At 30.0% G+C, this 20,729-nt stretch overlaps 1 protein-coding gene across 3 annotated transcripts; it reads right to left on the bottom strand.

The window, feature by feature from the left end:
- Positions 1 to 4,703: 4,703 nt before the first annotated feature.
- On the bottom strand, positions 4,704 to 9,475 carry LOC124838974 (homeobox protein knotted-1-like 1). 3 transcript variants are annotated; one of them, XM_088091524.1, is made up of 5 exons: positions 8,784 to 9,475; positions 8,592 to 8,702; positions 8,170 to 8,317; positions 5,808 to 6,064; positions 4,704 to 5,172 (listed from the first exon to the last, which is right to left on the bottom strand). In XM_088091524.1, exons 1-5 carry the CDS (start codon positions 9,027 to 9,029, stop codon positions 5,008 to 5,010), a joined length of 927 nt encoding a protein of 308 aa, XP_087947650.1. In that variant the 5' UTR covers positions 9,030 to 9,475; the 3' UTR covers positions 4,704 to 5,007. The 3 variants fall into 3 exon arrangements, with proteins under 3 accessions (XP_087947650.1, XP_047170661.1, XP_047170663.1); XM_047314705.2 differs by having other exon boundaries at positions 5,808 to 6,058; positions 8,784 to 9,473; XM_047314707.2 differs by having other exon boundaries at positions 5,808 to 6,055; positions 8,784 to 9,471.
- Positions 9,476 to 20,729: the final 11,254 nt, after the last annotated feature.

The following is a 20,729-nucleotide window of genomic DNA, read 5'->3' as shown; positions in this document are numbered from 1 at the left end:
GTATTTGATGTTGTTCTGGATTCTACCATTCATGATGTAAGAATTGATATGACCTGGACTAATTTTTTTAGAGGTTTCTGTTTCTTCTTTATATGTATTTCCATCCCAAAACAGTACAGTGAAATCAATTTTGAATCATTAAAATTGATTGAAATATGTGAAAACTAATAGAATGAAAGTATTTTACTTGAAAGCATGAAATATGTTGTTTTTAAGATACAGGCATTTTCTTCATGAAAATATGTGACATGCTGAACTTAAACATCAAAATATTCAAATGAAATAACTCCAATGCAGTCCCTGATTTGAAAATTGTTTTCCTAACTTTAAATTGTATTGATTGGTGCTTAATTGTACTAGATTCTTAGGTAATTTTTTTCTCTTCTGAATATCACAGAGCTGGTTTGGCTGCGTGTACTTCATTATCCACTAAATCGCAATCACTCAAAAAGAGAAGTCCTAAAAAATTCCTCTCTTTGATATTAGCAGACATATTGCCTTTCAAATCAAAGATTACTTTGCTTTTAAAGGATGCCAACTTATCTGCCTTTTTCCTAGATCTATCAATGTTTGTCTTTGGTCTAATACTTACATATGCTGATGATGACATGTTGAGATACCACTTTGTCTTTGACCTCAGAAAAGTTGAAGAGAGTAAAAGATATACAAGCATATATCTTCACATCGCTGTACCTGATCACTAATTACCCAAGCATATATTCATAATTAAGATGCGAATTAATGCTTTTTTCTGTGGTGGGAGTGGGGTGACTGCAATAAGTTTGAATATAATCATAATCTCAAGGATTACTCGATTCATTCACTATTTAGTCTTATACTAATGATGATCTATTATGTCAATGCTAATTGAAAAGAAAATCAACGAAGAATGAAAAGATGTCCACTTAAATGGAAAGACAGAATACTTTTATTGGGTTTTAATCTTGTATGCCTTGAGTTTATCAGAAGACAATTCTGAAAGTTATTCTTTTTGTAACTGTCTCCTTTTGTCTGTTTGGTCTATTAATTAGTAGAATTAGAATATACGATCCCTAAGTTGTTCATATTGGCCTATATACTTCACAGGTGAATCTTGATGATATTTTCTCAGTTTTTAACAAAAATCTAGCCAGCTGATGGCAATGTTTTATGTCAATGCTAAATACAAAACTTTCAGGACTTCCATATTGAAATGTGAAAACTTCGGATATAAGTTTAAAAATTATTATTAATGTTTCATTGCTTTACATATACATAGTCAAACTTTGATGACAAGCGACATGGTTGTGCCAATATGTGAAATAGTTGTACAGTTTCATTTAAATTAAAAGAGTTGTTTTGTTTTATATTCAAAATAAAGAGTTCTATTCATTCATTTTTATCAGTTGCTTTTTGGTTCCATTTAGAGAGTCGTGTGGATTCACTCAATAGATATATAAACATCGTTTTGTGCAAATAAGTTATAAACGTGTAAATCAAAGAATGTGTTCTTGTATAAGGACAAAAATTCATGTAGGTAGTCATGAAAAGAAATAAAGTCACTCTAAGATACCGTGTGAAATTATATGACAAGTCATTTAATGGAAACCATTTAAAATATAACAATAACTCATATATATAAAAACTCATTTATAGTCTATTTAAATGGAAAGTTTTGTACATAATGTTATGGAAGACCTCTAGTTAAGGGATCAATAATTAAGGTTATAGTTAGGAGAATATAAGAAAATTGGGTCTCATCTGATAAAGTTCAAACTATTATGAACAAGAGACAACTCTAGTGTGAGATATATGTACAAAGTAGTATTCGGGTCAAGTAATATAAGACATTCGGGTTAAGTAGTGTAAACTTTTTTAGGGTTAGAGCAACCTAGTTAGGGTTTCAATTGGGTTTGGGAGAGTGACGCATGTTTCCTTGAGAATTAACCTCTCCTCTGTCTTAGGGAAACCTTTCCACCAATTTCATTTCTGTCACTCTTCTTCTTGTTCGACAAGCTTCCGCAACATCTCCTACATCCCTCCTCCATTAAACATGCAAGAGCCAGAAGGATCTCCATCACAATGATTTATTCTATCAAAACATTTATAATATTGTATTATAAAGGATATTGCCTCAATATAAAATTTTAAAATAACTTACAATTTTAAAATTTTATAACAATATCTTGATTACTTAAAATAAATACAAAATTATTTTTTCTTTAGTCCATTCTTTTGATAACTTGGATATTTTTTATATTGATTTGTCAATGTTTACTACATTCAAACAAGTTTTAAATTAAATGAAAAATAATTATATTTTTTTTACAATTGTACCTCTGTCTTTTATGGGACACTTTCTTTTTCCTTATTTTCTTTTTTAACATAAATTCAAGTTTTTTTACTAACAAAGGTAAATTGTAACTATCACTTTCTTTTATAGACTTCTCTTTATTTGATTCTTCATCGTGAATTATTGATTTTAGGGTTAATCACCTCTTTTTCTTATCATATTCATTACTTCAGTCACTCATTTTTTTCATTATTACACAATGGATATATATAACACCAATTAAAAATTATTTAACCGATGTAGATTTTGATGTTGTAAGATGCTTTTATATTCTAATTGGTTGATGGAACTATAAGTTGTATGAACTATATCACTTGTTAGAGAATCAATGTAGTATCATTTTTGTGACAGTGAGAAATACATTTTATTTTGTCTTTTCCATCTCAACCACCCAAATAGAAACCAAAGCAAACTAACAAGCCACCATCAACCATCATCCAGAACCTAGTTGAACCAAAATTCCGTATGCAAGTTAGATATAAGGATATTTCAAACAAAGTTTATCAATAGAGCACCCAATGAAAAAAGTGAGAGAGAGCAAATAAAGAGAGAAAGAAAATGATGACAAAAGTATATAAAGACAATGTTACTTAAAATGATGAAACTAATTAATAATAAAATGAGAGATGAACAATGGTGGTATGACGACAAAGGAGAATAACTCTAGTAGTGATAGAGTGGAGGAAGAGAATACTAGATTACAAAGCTAAAAAAATATAAGAAATATACATTTCGTGACTCCTCATATACGAAAAGTTTCACGATCATGTTTCAATTTGTTTATTTGTGTGTTTTATTTTTCTTGATTGAATTTTCTTTTCTATTGTGAATCCTTGAAAATACACATTCACATTTATACATTTAGATAATCATTTGGTTATCTTAATGTCGATTGCAAATCTTTATTGAATTCTTTTCACTAAAACATCATTTTAAAAACAACTAAAATAATCTTTATCATATACATACATACATATATATATATATATATATATATATATATATATATATATATATATATATATATATATATATATATTATACATATGCAGTAGTATTTACTTTAACTATTATATGGTTTATATTTTATTTTAATTTGTATTAAAATATTTTAAGTAATAAGAAGAATATATAATTAACCACAAAAAAATAATGATATAGCTAAATATAAAAATATTTTCTGTCTAATTTTCCATGAAAGTTCACATCTAACATAAATGGTTAATTTTGTTCAACTCGCCTAAGAAAAAGAACTCAACAAAAGCATTAATTTTAAAATTTTAGTTGATAAAAATGATCTTTCAGATTTTAACTAATTTATTAATTGGTTTTGGTCAAGTATAGTCCATGAACTACTGAAATGAACTTATTTACGGGAATAATTTAATTTTTTTATTAGTTAATTATTTTGTCATGCGATTAAAAACAATAAAAACAAGGGCACACTCATTAATTCTAAGAGATTACCCACTTATAAAAACCTTCAAATATTTTAGTTATGTGACGATTTTTAATACAGATCATTTTGTACGTGGAGAAGTTACAACAACTCCTCACGGCGAATTGATAAAAAAAAAACACTCGTTTCATTTTAAAACAACTTACATTGAATACATATTCAGATATATTAACCATAATATATAAAAAATAAATTACTCGCTGAAATAAACTCACTAAATACTCTTATTCGTTATAAATACATTACCTGTAAACTATTAGTTGTGTAGTTGAAAGTTGATATACAGGCACAAATATCCCCTGTTCTATCTAGTTATTTGAGATTTATGCCTTTGTACCAATTAAATAAGATCAATTTAACAACTGAACACAAAACGAAGATGCCTAAATTTCGAACTATAGTAGGTAGACCACCACCTGTTTGATGATTTCACTGTAAATATGCCCATAGAAATTCAAGAAATGGGTTGCAACTTCTCTTCATCGATTGTCCTACTTCTATGGTTTTTAAAAGTGAGGTCTAAAACGTGACTGTTAATGTGATTATTGGATTGGGCTTGGGCCTCACTTTTTAGCAAAAATAGTAAAAGCCTACTAAAACAATTCTAAAAATTTGGGAAATTTTAGCCCAGTGTTTGCATCGTCATAGAACTATTTTACAATTGGGCTACCATCTCCGTCCCGTTTACAACCAATAACTCTTGATATCCAAAGATTTTGTCAGCTCATCATAACTCTAACAAACTTTTTTTCTTACTTTTAACGATGAGAATTAAAAAGGCGTTGCTTTTACTGTTTTCTTTAAGTTGGTGTTATGAGACAATCCGTGAGATGGTGTCTATGAGATGACAAATTCTCCACATGTAAAGAAATTATCAGTTTACATACCTGAAAATTGTAGTTCAGAACTAGCTATAGCAATAATTTCTCTTTCAATCAAGAATAACATTTCTGTAGTATAATATTTATCGCCATTCATACATACATAAGAATTAACAGTCACTAAGCTCAGTAATTTCTAGCGAAAAGAGACATTTTCTTCAGCGCCATATTGGCATAAAATAAAGAACAACTCCGGAATGCTGGACAACAATGATGCATTACACTGACATAACTACAACTTTGATAATTATATTATGTAAACGTATACTTCAAAAAGTCCAAAATTTAGCACATTGTGAAGTGAGATGGTTGAAGAACTCTTGCAAGTTGCAGAACTAAATGAACATAGCTCCTCCACCAACACCACTTAACCCATCCATGACGGCAAATCGCATGTCCTCAGTTGGTTTCCAATGCCGTTTTCTCTGATTGATGAACCAATTATTTATCTGCTTTTGGTCCAGTCCAGTCACTTCTGATAACTTCACTTTCTCCTCCTCCTGTATCATTCATAAACTTTCAAACAATTCATACCGCTAAATCATGCAATTCCTGTAACTTATATCCACCATATGTTCATCAAAATAGTAACTAATTGTCCTTTTGATTTATTTTTCCATGGGAGCTTTCAGTGCATTACAGCATTGTAGTCTAAACATGCATTTTTAATCTGTTTTGCTGTCCAAAATGGGAAACCCAATCAGATTAACATGATGATGTGTAGAAGCTAGAACAAGTTAAAAAGGGTAGGAGTAAGGACTGAAACAAGAAATTTCGTAATGTAAAGAGGTACATGAACCAAACAGGTAAATGAACTATTATTTCTGTAATTTAAAATAGTACCCATGCTTGCTCAATTATAGACAAGTGACTTTGTGCGGCCGGTCATAAAATTTCATGCATGTTATAGAGTTAGATAAGTAAAAGTGACAGAAAGACATGGTTCAGATGAACAAGTACTGAAAAAGGCTACTATCCAATTCCCCAAAATCATTCCATCCCGTTTTCTGAAGCAAGCAGCGTATCATAAAAGATAAGAAAAGGCTAATATACGATAAAAGATAAGAAAAGGCGTAAATCAAGATTAAGAATTGGATGAAGACATAAATTTGGACTGATAGATGATGGAAATTACCGTAGGATATGGCCATCGATGATGGGTGTTCCACCAGTCCATGAGTGCCATCTTTGAATCCTTTGGTAGCTTACCCTTTTTTCTTCGTTTTAGAAATTCCTTTCTCAAAGTGCTAAAATGGCCACTGTATTTGCGAAGGAGCATCTCCTTGAGATTTTGATCACCTGGGCAACTTAAAGAAGAAGATATACGACCTTCAACTTCTTCCATCTCTCCACAACTTAATTCTTCCTCTGATGCCCCACCACCTACTTCATCTCACAAATTAAATTCAAATGACTTTTCTCATTCACAACACATACAACTATATATTGCTGAAGAGAACATACCGTTGTTGAAAGAGATGACCATGTACGTATAAACCCTATTATTATTAGATGCTAAAGTAACGCTTTAACCTCTTTCGCTAGAATACAACTCCAACTCCACTTGGTTACCCTAAAAAATACTTCATTTTCAAGCAAAATCGCAATTCTGTCTTCATGGATATCTACTACTTCTATTTATCTATCTTTACCTAAATAGATACATATAAATATATCTATTCTTTGGTCTCTCTTTGATACGTTCATCTATATAATCAAAAATTGTGTTCATCTTTAATGCGTATTACTTTATTCAAATCTTTTAATGTTCTTTTTTATTATTACATACTTATATAGCTTACATTTTCCATCCTTTATCTTAAGATCTCGATAAAAAAATTATAAGAAAAATACTAAAAAAAATTTGTTACTGTTAGAAACTTTACTCATCTCGTTTTAAATTAGCTTCTTGAACAGCATTTTCATTTAACCTACAAGATCTCTTATCTCTCAATCTAAAATCTTTTACTGTGTTTTAATATAGCAAGGTTGTAATGAGGGAACAAAACAACCAAATGGTATGGACAGAAGATAGTGTGCTCAGAAAGAACGTTAATTTTTTTATTTCATTGCAGAATCAAACATATTTGTGTGGAGATTGTTTGATTACAACATGCGGAATATAACATAATAATATATAAGGAGTGAATTTGGACAAGTTTCTTCCTAATTTTTTTACAGAAAATATGGGTTTCGTTCTACACTAAACTTAGTTTATACACATTAAAAATAAGTATAAAAGTTACATGAAAAAGCTTTTACAGAATGATTCACTCACAAGTTTTAACTTGTGAGTAAACTCTTTTTTTTTTCCTTTTTTTTTAAAGAATATGAAAAAACCTTTACAATTTTTTTTTCTTTTACTTTTCAACTGTTTCTTCTCTATTCTTCCTTAGCCAAAAAAACTAATTTGTATGCTCCTTTTCACATTTTTCTTCTCTTTTTCTGATTCTCAAAATACTTTTCGAAGGTAAAATATCACCGTTATATGTGGAACTTCTATTTCAGATGCTAATAATAACAAACTAAGGATCAAGACCCTATGTAATGTAACACCCCAGAATCACTTTATAATATTCACGACCACTCATAGTAAGAATTCCTTAAAAATTAAATGTGACCTTGAAATTTCAGTTTTATAAAATTTCAGTGAGATTAAATACTTTTCTCACTTTGTGAAACATTTTCTGTGTATTTTTCTATGAATTACATATAATCCCACAAAATATTCACGAAAAAATTCACACAGAGTACGAAAATTTTTAATTCTAGTAAAATATTTTTAATTTTCGAAAAAACTAATGTCATTCAAAAATTAATAATACATATCCATTTCTCTATAAGAATATCTAAATAAAATAAAATGATTTATCTATTCAATTAAAATTAACTACATCATATACAGGTTAAAGGTCAAAGTTAAAAAAGAATTTATAAGTATGTATATAAAATTAATTTATAGACTGCAAGCCATCTATAGATTGGTAGCTGTGAATTACGAAATGCCTTGAATAACTCCACCGTTGTTTTCCAAAACTAATAATAAATATACGCCATACAGATGACACTTTTATAGAACTATTATTTTTCTTTCTTATATCTCTCTAAATCGCATCATTCATCAGATCTTACCGTTGCAAAAACGAAATTTGTCTTCTTTCGTGAGATGAGTATAGTAAGTTCTCTTTTAGCATGTCTCTGAATTAGCAGTGGGAGCGGGGAGTGGATGTGTTCAAATTAAACATTTCTGACTCTATCTTTAACGTACAAAAAGGGACCATCTATGTTCAGACTTCAGAATAATCAATAATAACAACTTAGAACAAAGAAAGATAACGGAGTCAAATCCACAATACACTAGGCTCCTTAATCTAGCTATTTGTTAGTTTTTGAGAATTATAGAGTTTCATCCATGACTCAGCAGTCACACTGATAACATTAACCAAGCACACAACACAGCACAAAGGAATAAGCATGAAAATGAATGGAGTATTTACCGGAGCGGTTGTTATCGGGTGACTTTATCAGTGTTCCATTACAAAGGTTGCTCAGTTGTGATTCCATGTTTCCCAAAAACAAAGTCGCTTCATTGAAGGGCCTGGACAACTCCTCCTTGTATCTATGAAGCACTTCGCAGTACGTTTCCTTTCGGGTAACGACAACATCAACAATTCAAATCTTAATTCAAAGATACCACAGAAACACCTCGGCAATGCATGTATGCATGTATCTATATATCTATCTATAGGAAAAATAAGAACAAGTATCCCCTCCGATTGATTTCCAGAAATTTAACCAAAATAAATAAACCGTCACAACGATTTCATCCTTGATTTGCTTTCAATCTCTCGACTTTCCCTCCAGTGAATTTGGAAACCAAGCAAAATAAATACATCCAAAGAGAAAATTTAAAACATACCATGAACTGGTCAAGTTCAGAACCGTCCCCTTTCTCACGGCGAACATTCATGCGGTGGCTTTCTCGGCCTATTTCTTCAAGAAGGCACGCCAGTTCCGGCGGCGCTCCGACCTTTCAAAAGAATTACCATTTACCGTCATTATACATAAATTTGGTTGTTTTCTCCCGATAGTTAGGCGCAAGAAACAGTACCTTTCGGCATTCTATGTATGCAGAGAGTAAATCTGGATAAAGAGGGTGATCGGCGATCTGGATCTTGACCATCCGATCCGTCATATCTAACTCGGTTACGTTGGGTTCAGGTGCTTCTAGCTGCAGGTAACAATTAGCTGTTGTTCCTAGACGCATATCAGAAGTAGTAGTAACGGCAGCGTTCCCAACTCTAAGCACATCCTCAACACAAGGCAAAAGGGGTTTCAACCTGTAAACTGCTTCCATGACTTGGTGAACTTAAGTGGGGTCTGGATATGACGTATATTACACCCAAGCAAGTAAGTTTCTTAGGAGAAAGCAGAGTTCAAGTAGAGATATGATACATGAGGTTTTGTAATTAGAGCATATATGATCCAAGTTATTATGGAGAGGGAGCTGTGTAAGTAGGGTAACCAGTGAATAGTGTAGTGAAAGTGGATGAACAGTGCATTACTGAGATAAACGAAAAGAGCTGAGTTTGAAAGGGTTTGGAGATTAATAAGAAGGTAAATATGAAAATGACAGAGGAAAGTGCAGAGAAGAGTTGGAGTATTAGGTAGGTGCAGTGCAGAAAGAGTTTTCTTTTCCAAGAAGAGCCGGGAAAGGAACAAAAGAGGAGAGTAGAGAGAGAGAGAGATAAGCGAAAGGATGAAGTTTGGAGTGTGTGAAGTGAAGTGATTTGAGCATGTGGGTGCATGATGGTGTAGGTAGTGTCAGTGAGTGTAGGCCGTACGTACATGTAGAACACTGTCTCAGTGAGATTCTCACTCGATAAGAAATAAATTACAAATGCCTTACTGCAACGTAACCTTCTTTCATTGGCCCCCTTTAATCCACCTCTGTCCCTCGTCTTTCGATTATCATCACTCATTAAAACAAATCAATTTTATTTACTTTTCATTTTTTAATCGATTATATATATAAAAAAAAACATTTTAAACTATGTCCCTTTTTAATAACGTAATTAATTGTGGTATAATAGATTAGGCTAGGTGTTTGGTTTTCTCTTATCAATTGATTCAAGTATATCTCATCCGCTCAAGGGATTGCCAAATCCTACTATCCGCTAGGGCTGTCCCGAAAAAATAAATAATATCACGTCACTATAAATAATTATACATTATGATCAACAATCATGCATTATAACATAAATGTTGTGAATTTTTATTTAAATACAAATTATATCTTAATTAAATGTAAGGTATTTTATCGAATATACTAATAAAATGATAAATAAGCCTCACGGAATATTAACACTTTGACCTATATTTTCGATTTCATGGTAACACAAAGTGTTCACTACTAAATCAAAAAGTATACATGCCATCAATCAAATAAAAATTTCTTCCAACTTTTTACCTTGCACTAATGAATCATCATTGAAGTCAAAATACTGTGAGTTATTATCTAAATTATAATATTATTCTAAATATCTCACCTTCACCCATAAAAAAATTATACAAACCATTAAATCAAAGTAAAACATTATATATATATATATATATATATATATATATATATATATATATATATATATATATATATATATATATATATATATATATATACACACATGAATATAAGATCATATCGATCAACCCTATTTAAAAAGGAAATGTGTATACACATATCATTCATACATCTCATCAAATTGTATATTTTTTATAGCAGATTATAGAGTAAATGAACCAGATATGTACTATGAAGTGCATAAAAAAATTTCCTTTAGAACAATAGGCCCACTTATTAAAAAGATCGTGTCTCTATTATGCTCTTATAAGTTAAAGTAAAAAGGCTAATTTATCTTGATAATGTTTGTTAGCATAAATGTGATGGACTCACAATTCCTATTTTAGTATGATATTAGAGTTTATAATAGAAAGCCTTTTTGAAGTTTGTCACATATCATTCACAAATATAGGTAATCACATGTTCAATGTCTTGAAGATCTTATATTATATATAAATATGACTAAAACAAAATATAAATAAAGCTTAAATACTTATTTCATCCCCATGTTATGTTAAGAGATGAATTTCTGTTTAGTATCCGGTTTTAAAAATGTATCTATTGAGTCCCAAAGTTGTAAAAATTGTATAAATGAAGTCCCCTCCGTTAGATTGACTTAAACGGAGTTGCAGAAAGAACAGACGAGAGAGAATAAAAAAAGTCAGATTTTATAGCCACGTTAGCGTGGACTTAATTCCGTTTAAGCCAATTTAACAGAGGGGACTTCATTTATACAATTTTTACAACTTTGGGACTCACCAGATGCATTTTTAAAATCGGGTACTAAACAAAAATTCACCTCTTAACATGAGGACAAAGTAAGCATTTAAGCCTATAAATAACGATAACATCTTACAGATTAATTTTATAAAATTAAGTTAAATTTAAATAATTTAAAACTAATATTTTTATAAATAATCCATGTCATCAATGTGCACTAATGCAGAATTGGCTTTTAACGTCACCTCGTAAACGTCGGATCACAAAATAACAAACGTAAATTATTTATCGGTGGCATTTTCGTAAATAAGTTGGGCATATAGACGTCGGTTAGGAGGGGCCCCGACGTCTATAATATTATAGACGTCGGGATCCCCCTACCCGACGTCTATATGCCTGACAGGTAGGTGAAAAGTCATTTTTTTCTGCCATATAGACGTCTGATCCCGTCAGTCTGACGTCTATATACGACTATAGACATCGCCCCCTGTAACAGACGTCTATATGGCTGACAAGGTAGGTGAAAAGTTACCTTATAGGTCAGGCACCCTCCTAACCGACGTCTATATGCGTTAGAATGTAAAAAGTCATTTTTTTTTCGCCGTTTAGACGTCGGATCCGCCACATCTAACGTCTAGTCGAGAATAAACGTCGAGCACTAGGGCACCGACGTCTAGATTCCTGTTAAATCAGAAATCGCGAACCCGCAGTTACGCACACTTCATCGTCTCTCTCCTCGCCTTTTCTCTCCGTGGCATTGCATTTCCAGGTGCGTTTTATCTCTTTTGAACCGTTTAAACTTACTTTTACTTTGATTAAATTAGTCTTTATTTTGATTATCTTCCATTTTAACCGATTAAAATGAGTTTTTGTTGTGTATTGGTGTAGTTTTTCTCGTGTCTTTGGGTAGCATAGTAGCACATTCTTCCTTTGCCAGTTTCCTCGTAAAAAAAAGCTTGTTTCTTTTGGATGTCTTATAGCGTTTCAACCTAAAACCGAACCTGGGTCATTGCCTAGTTCTCAAGTCACCGTATTCGTTTTCATTGCTGGTTGGAATGGAACTAGGCTAGGACCTAGATTCAGTTTTCGGTTGAAATGTCATAAGAGGTCCAAAAGACGCAACCTTTTCTATGACGAAACTAGCAAAGGAAGAAGGTACTACTACGCTACCCAAAGACACGAGCTGCAGTAGACGTCGGATAATGACATGTCTGACGTCTATAGTGCCCTTAGACGTCGGTTTTTGTGTAATCTGACGTCTTTTATAGACGTTAGACTCTATAGAGTCCGACATCCCATTAACGTCACCCGTAAAGACGTCGAATCGAGATTTAACATTAAAAGTCCAAAATAACACATCTAAAGTTCTTTATGCACTAGTGATAATATATATTATTGTGGAATTTAATTTATCAATTAATATTGTGTTAATTTGATTAAAAGGACTCCGATAAGAATATAACAAAAAGGAAAAAAAATAATTTTAAATATTTTTTATTAAAAAACTAAAAGTTATATTCTTTTTCTTTTTTCTAAATCTTAGTCGTCATTCACTATTGTATGAAATGTTCTAACTTTAAGTGTTTGTTAAAAGATTGTGAAATCCTTGCAAACTTTTTAAAGTTCACTAAAAAAAGTAAATCTAATATTAATATCATGCTTGAAAACTATTAAAATTAAAAATTACAATATGACAGAGGTTACAAGCATTTCAATATATTTACAAAAACAAAAAAAAATAATTGACAGAAAACTATTTAAATGTAAAAAACGTGATAAGCATTAATTGATCTAGGGGGACATTGAGTAGGGATAACCTAATTTTTTGTTTAATTAAATCTTAAATTATAGATTTCACACAAATTTAGTAAAGTGAAATTTATCCTACTTATGCATGGCTAATTATGTTTATCTCTAACAGACCAAAGATCCTTAATATGATTTAAGAAATTATAATTTTTTTAATTTGCATATAATTAGAGATATCTTGAAAAAGCAGAAAGCTAATGAAGGGAAATGTGTGTGAAAAGGATATAAGGATAGTTATCCTTTTTGAAAGCATGCTAATCTGTTTGAAGGAAATGGATTTGGCGTTAATGAGGATATATTCATTGAACGCAAAACTGAATTATAAGTTTGTTTGGAATATTAAAAAGGTGGTGGTGGGGTACAAAGATTCTAAAGCCTTGCCTAATAAATTAAAACAAAGGAACGACAAAGAGTTCCCCCACCTTTTGGAATTCACTTCCACTCGTTTTCCACGGCAATTAGTCCATCATCTACATTATGGGCTCGACAGGGCCCAATCAATAAACTTTTTTGGTATATATAAAAAAAATCTAATCCCTTTTCTCTCTTTCTTTTATTTTATGCAAAAATATGGTTTCTATTAGTTAGAAACTGAGGAAGATTTTCTTATAAACACCATTCATGTTTGATGTGAAGAAGAGCAAGGTAAGGAATAATTAGATGTGTATGTAAATGGATGAGAAAATTAAGTCAAGGAGATTGATTAAGGGAAACATGTATGTATGTATCACCAATAAGTTGACTAAGTTAAAAATGGTTAGATTCTTCATCAAAAGTCACATAATTAATAAAGTAGTTCAAAAAGCAAGAAAAAAAATTATTTTTTTAGTTAGTGTCAAGATGTATAAGTATTTAATAATAAAATAAATACGTGTTATTTATGTATTGGTGTCATGTTCCTGCAATTTACATATTATTCTTGCACATTGACTTTTAATCTCTTTATGTTACTTTAAAACTATTTACATTACTTTCTACTTATCATCCTTTATTTATGTCATTTCAATTAACTTTTACCGATTCTTGCAATTCTTATTTTTCATTCAAAGCTTGTTCTTCTTCAAATTCTAACATAAAAAAATAACAAAAGTATTGATTTTTTTTCTTGTATATTTTTTATCCAAATACTGAAAATTTGATAACCGTAACTCTAAATTTTGATTCTTATATTCATGAATTCAATACTTTGATTAACTATGTTTATTTAAGTCAATAGAATCTTTAAAATAATGATAATATAAGTTGAAAATTGTATGGTATTTTTAACTTACATAAAAAGAATTTACAATCAAATTTGTTTTCTTTTGAGATATTTAAAATATATTTTTACTGAAAATAAGATGAGAATATAAACGTGAGAAGTGAAATGAAAAAAAAAATGAGATAAACAAAGTGAAAGTAAAGATATTTGATTTTGAATTATCTTTTTTTAGTTATTTCCAACTAAGTTTTTATTATTATTTTTTATTCAATACTTACATTTTTTTTATATTTTTAAATTAAATTATTGTTGTTTAACTTTTATGTTGATCAGATACCAAGATTATTAGTTGTTCGTTGTCTTATTTATTTGTCTCTATTTAATACAAATGTTTTTCGCGATATTAGGATTAATGTAAAGTTATAAATAGTTTTTATTATTTTTATTGAAAACTTATTAGATAATGACATTATCATATTCCAACATCATCACCCATAATGATTAAATAATTATAATTAATTACCATTGGTATAAGCGATGAAGGTCGTTATATTTCTAATGAGTTTCATATCATCACCCATAATAACTAAAGAATCATTGTCGTCACATTTAAGTGATGGAGGTTGTTATGTAAGTCATCACAACCTTTTTTATCCAATAAAGTTTAATGAAAAAAATAATAAAAAATAATTATTCTTGTATATTAATTACAATTTTTATCACATGTAAACAAACAAGTAAGATAACAAAATAATAAAATAACAATCAGTTGCTCAATGAGCGAACAAATTAAATGTTAAAAAATAATTAATTTTTTTAATTCAATTTACTAAACAAATTTAACAAACACAATTAAAAATATATAAATTTATAAATAAATTAAAACTTAATTAACTTTAAAAAATAGAAAAATAATAATAGTTATATGACACGAGGTTGAATTACTTAATGTAAAGCGAGGTGATGCTTTCATTTTTCAGTTTTTACACACAAATATTTTCAAATAAAATATATTACTTTTAAAAATTTCTTCATTTTAACAAGTCTCAATAAGACAATTTCAGTTTTTATTCTACTTACTCTCTTCAGAATTTCTCACTTATTTTGCCTCTATCAACCAAAATGCAATGAATATCTAATTAAGAGTGTATTTAGATAAACTTTGGAAAACTATTAGGATTTTTTTTAGGTTTTATCTTCCCAATCCGCTCCTTTGGCTTGTGAGAGTTTTTTAATATTCACTTTTAAAGACACCAAGACCTTTATTTTATTTTTCTTTGGATAGAAACATGAAGAGCTTTACAATAAAATATTAAAAATATTAAACTAGAAATGCTTTATTCTGAAAACAAAGTTACAAATAAACGGATCCAAAAATTAATTACGTAATATTCACAAACAGACATTTTGTTTTTTTGTGATATCGCAGACAGACTTAAAACGATGATAAATTATTTCTCAAAAATCAAAATTTTAAATTAACTGAAACTTTAATTCAAACATACACGTTACTTACTTTTTACCAACATTAATTGCAAAATAAAAAAAGAGGTGGGTCCTAATGGAAGTGAAAATTTGGAAAAAAGAAAAGAAAAAAAAAAAGACAAGTGTTGCAGGATGAACAGTGGCTATTGTTATTGTCTATTAATGGACCTAACTGACACCTTTTCAATAATTTGTTTTGGGTAGGCATCACTTGTTTATGAGGTATACTCAGTAGGTCCTCTCCACTCCACTAAGTTGCGTAAATCATGCTCAATTTACAAAATACTGAAAGAGACAGAATGCTAATGTATACTTATTAATTACTTACAAAAATGTTTTCTATCTACTGAGAATATCTGCAAACATGGACATCGTAGTCGTGGAGTTAAAATGTTTAAGTCAGTTATTGAATCATGTCCAAGATAATCTTTTGAATAAAAATAAATCAGTCTGTTGAAACTTACAATTCAAAATCAAAGATACCCTCAAATGAAAGTTAAGATACTGATCCTAGAAAATTATATGAGGAAGAATAATATTACGCCTATTGCAATACAAAGATTAACACGTACATGATGCAGAACACAGAAAAAGCAACCCTGAGAGGCTGAGGAAATTGTCAAAGGCTACTTGGAATAGCAGTTGTCAGCTACTTAAGCGTGGTCACCACCATTTTGAACCTACCAGCAGATAAGGATAGAAGGTCACGCTTAGTAGTTTGATTCATTTGAAACTGACCCAACAACACAAAAATAGACTACATTTTCCTTTTCATCTACCTAAGGTGTTCTGTCAATTGCAAATCCTCATCTCCTTCAATCATTTGTCTTATTCTTATCTTTTGGACTCTAGCTTCTCGATCTTTTGTTTCTGACCAATTGCTGCCAACAACTATTGGACAAGCCCAATACAAGTACTCTAAACAGAACAAATTCATTGCTGGACTTACAACAGAATATGGCTACCTACACCACTATTTTTCAAGGGCATTATAAATTTTCATCGGAACTTCCACTCTCAATCACTATTTTCACCCCCTGTCATTCTGTCAGCACGGGAACGTCAGATACAGGTGTAACAGCCTAACAGAGGTTGTAGTACAAATATTTGTAAGGATTAAGGTAGCACGGTCAAAGAAACCATCACGTAGAAGTTTGGAAAATGTTACTGTCCATTCCACAAGATGTTAAATGCTGATAACATATATGCTTCACTTGTTGTATTATCTTCAACTGCTAAATTTGATGGAAAATTGTGCATATATAGAGGTCGTGACTGCAAAGGAATCGTCATAATATTGCAGTGAAAGAATGAGGGAAGGAGAAGGGGAATATCGCACACATCATTATAGAGGTGATGACTGGTGCCATGTGAGGCACCCAATTATTATATTTTTGGTGACATTCCGAAGCTACTGTTGAATATACCTGCCAAATTCAACTAGGACAAAAGCACATTACTAGTGGAACTGCCATATGGGAAACAATCATCAATTTAGAAAAGACAGAAAGTAAAGCACATGATGTTAACACTCAACAACAGATAGATATAGCATATAACATGCATTCTGAACCCTTTCATTATGTAACGACCATGATTTTAGTGAACCATACAGCAATGCTCTTGGTTACAAAAATTTAACTGCCTCGTCGGAATGCAAAGCAAGACACTATGATTCTAATCAAGAATCAAACGTGGTCTCTGGTGACCAAACAAAGATTTTTCATCTGGCTTGAATGTCTCTGACAGTAACTTATCAAGGTACTCTGCATCTAGCTTAAAACATACAAAAGTGAGAGTAAAAGGTTATGCACAAAAATCAAAACATGGTCACTGGATATGACACTAGTTAAATTTTGACCCCGAAGAAATCCTTAATGAGCTGAAGGCCAGGTGATTTATCACCCGTTTTGGTTGAATAAGCATACGTTTAGGTAATAATTTAGGAAGTACAAAGGAGAAAAATGAAACACAATAACTTTAAATTAGCTTTTGCATAAACTACTCCACCTAAATTTTATCTGATCAACTTCCTTTAAAAAATTTAATTTTTAATTTATAGTAAAATATAATTTGTGTCCAAAATTACTCCACAATCAATAATAATAATCATAAACATCAACATGGACCAATCACACGTAGATGGTGTTAAAATGTTGTAAAAAAATATTGTCAAAGTATCATCATTCATTCCATTGTAAAATGTATATTTAAATTTTGGAGAAAGATCAAAGTGATAAAAATAATATGATTTTTCTAAAGACATGTTCAATATCTAAAATATTTAAGAGAGTCTCAAAACGTATTTTACCCCTTTAATTTAGGCTTAAAGTTAAAATTAGTTTCATTTTTTTTCTATAAATATTTCTAGAAAATATTATCTATGATGACGTTTAAGTTCATGTCTGAAGAATGAAGAAGTCAGTTGCTTGCTGGGTTTACAACCAATAGAAAGTGTTCTTTTTTAACATGATTAATCTTTTCACAATTCATAAACAATTAACAAAGCTTTCTACGGGTTAGTATAAAACTAGAGAGAGGTTTTGATGATATCTCAAAGTCAAGTCTCCAATGCTCTTGTTGCAAGAAGATCTTTATAAAGACTTGTTTTATATTAAAACTTTTGTAATTTAGTAGATTTACGTATAGGATGTTGTTTATTTTCTACTCTATATATTGTTTGTCATATGCTGCATTTATACTTAACATAATCAATTATCAACTTATAATAATCTATTATCAATAATGAATTATAACACGAGCAATTATGAGAATTTTTAAAAGCAAGTTTTTTTACTATTGTGCATTCATTAAATGCATAATCAATTACCATAATTGGATACTTGATTATCACACGTTAATTAGTTGACGACATTTGAAGGTATGCTTGAGTGAGATATTTGTAAATTACATTGGAATTCTCGTTCTAAAATACGAAATACGAAAGTGTGCGGTGATAAGTGTTCTAGGATTTGTTGAACCTTTGTATTGTGACTTTGAGAACTTGGCGTGTTGGCATAGAGCGAGAACTTTAACAAAGGGTGTGATTGAGTGTTGTTGTTGTTGCTGAGTTAAAAGTCTATCATCATTCGTGAAACATTCGGAGGAGGTGTTCATCGTTTATGAAGATTCAGAGGAGGTGTTTATCCCTTATGGGTTACAAGGGATGTGAGTTTCATCTCTTGGGGTAACAAGAGAGGTGTTATAACCTTAAACTGTTTTATTTTCTTTTTGATTGTAACAGTTTGTTGATTTGTGCTAGTGAAACATTAATTTTCGCTACGCTTTGAGACTACGGTAAAAACATATATAGTTAATTGTGTTATTAGTAGTTGAAAAAACACAAAAATAAATTACATCCCATTATGGCGTGTTAATTCAACTGTTACCTTTTGTTTTCTTTGACTTAAATAATAATTTGGTATATGTTTCATTAAGTTTGTTTAATATAGTTCTAGTATTTTTTTTAATCAAGTTTTAATTTTAATTAATTTTATTCAATTTAATTCTTTTCACTAACATTTTTTAAATAGTTAACAAACTCGTTCATTACTATGGTATGACACCCCATCTTATATTTTTCTTTATTGAGCTTTGGCCTTGAAGTATCGTCATCTTTATTATCATCGTCATCTTCCTCACCTCTATTATTATCTCTACCATTGAAACTACATTCACCTCCATAATTTTTATAGAAAAATTTTATTACTCATTCATCATCATCTGTTCTAAATTAATAACTAGATTACATTAATTTTTGTTTTGCTCCTCCTTTTCTCGTCTTCATACTTTTGGGATTGTGCATTTAGGATAGAGAAAAAAAACAATAGAAAAAAATGGAGGAATACCCAAAAGCACAAGAAATATGTGCAAATTATCATAGTCTCTCATGGATTTTTCATATGTAAAGGAAAAATATGATTGAGAAAGAGGTGAGAAAAAAGATGAACCATGAGAGGTAAGCAAAAGAGGTGTTGAGACAAAACAACCACATTATAGTAATATGCCACTTTGTACATTGTATTGTTAACTATAACACCGTTAACGTAAAGGACTAACGTTAACAAAATTAACAAAAACTGGGATATGATTGAACCAAGACAAAACCAAGACTACAATAAAAAAAACTTAGTGAAAATAAAAATCAAAATAGTGTTTAAATTTTTTTCTTTAGACATGCCCATTTGGTGAAATTGTATTAAGAAAAACTAAGTTGCCAAAAGAATTGACCAACAGAAAATATCAAGTTCATGAGTGTACTTCTCATCCAATTTTATTTTTTTTATCAACTTTACTCCATCTATTATTGATCGATATCTGTATGACATATTTTATCAATGAGATTATCAATAGAAAATTTATTAGTAATGTAATTGATTTTATTTATTGATAAATCTATCAATAACCATATTACCAATAAATCTAAATTTGTAAAAAAAAAAATCACCGATAAATATAATATTTGTAGTGTCATATTTTATAGTTTCAATAAGAGTCACATTCCTATTAAATTCTTTTTCCACTTAAATTCTTTTTGATAAATTTGGTTTCATAAACATTCTCACCTAGTTGAGTAATATCTAATGGTGGTATATACACAATTTCTAATTAATTAATTGTTTGATATTGTGACAATTTTGGGTAGTGTCGTTACATTTGTTAGTCTATCTCATAATATTTACAATATGATTCACCTAACAATAAAAATAATATACGTTAAAACAATAGGAAATATACTATTTTCTCATAATATAAAATAAATTTAAAAATTATCAAAGAAAACAAATAGAAATATGATTTATTTATATTTTTTATGACTATTTTTTTAATATTTTGTTACTAAATTGAGTTAATTGATATTAGTCAAATATTAAATATATTATTACACACTTTTATAGTAGTGTTGTCAAAATAGGTTGTAACCCGCGAGCCAACCCGACTCACCATGGGTTTGAAAAAAATGTAATTTTTTTATGCGGGTTAGTTTTCGACCCGCTCACTTAGAACCCGGCTCACCGGGTTAAACCCGTGGTGAGCCGGGTTGACTCACCAACCCATCTAATTTAATTTAATTATTTATTATTTTGTGTTTCAATATTATTAGTTAATTTTTTTTATTATATTGTAGATGGTGATAAAGAAGATGTTTCAAAAGAGAAAAATATTATAGATTTATCTATTCAAGACTCTAATATTATAAATAGACAAGTGATACAAAAATT

This window comes from Vigna umbellata, chromosome 5 (assembly GCF_029865625.1).
Source record: "Vigna umbellata cultivar VRB3 chromosome 5, Vumbellata_1.0, whole genome shotgun sequence".
Taxonomy (NCBI): Eukaryota; Viridiplantae; Streptophyta; class Magnoliopsida; order Fabales; family Fabaceae; genus Vigna; species Vigna umbellata.
This window is presented reverse-complemented; position numbering and strand designations above follow the sequence as displayed.

Coding starts and splice junctions, on each gene's coding strand:
- LOC124838974 (XM_088091524.1), bottom strand. CDS start 9,029: ATGGAAGCAGTTTACAGGTTGAAACCCCTTTTGCCTTGTGTTGAGGAT. Junction 6,065..8,169: donor ACCCGATAACAACCGCTCCG/GTAAATACTCCA, acceptor TTAATTTGTGAG/ATGAAGTAGGTGGTGGGGCA. Junction 5,173..5,807: donor ATCGATGGCCATATCCTACG/GTAATTTCCATC, acceptor TGAATGATACAG/GAGGAGGAGAAAGTGAAGTT.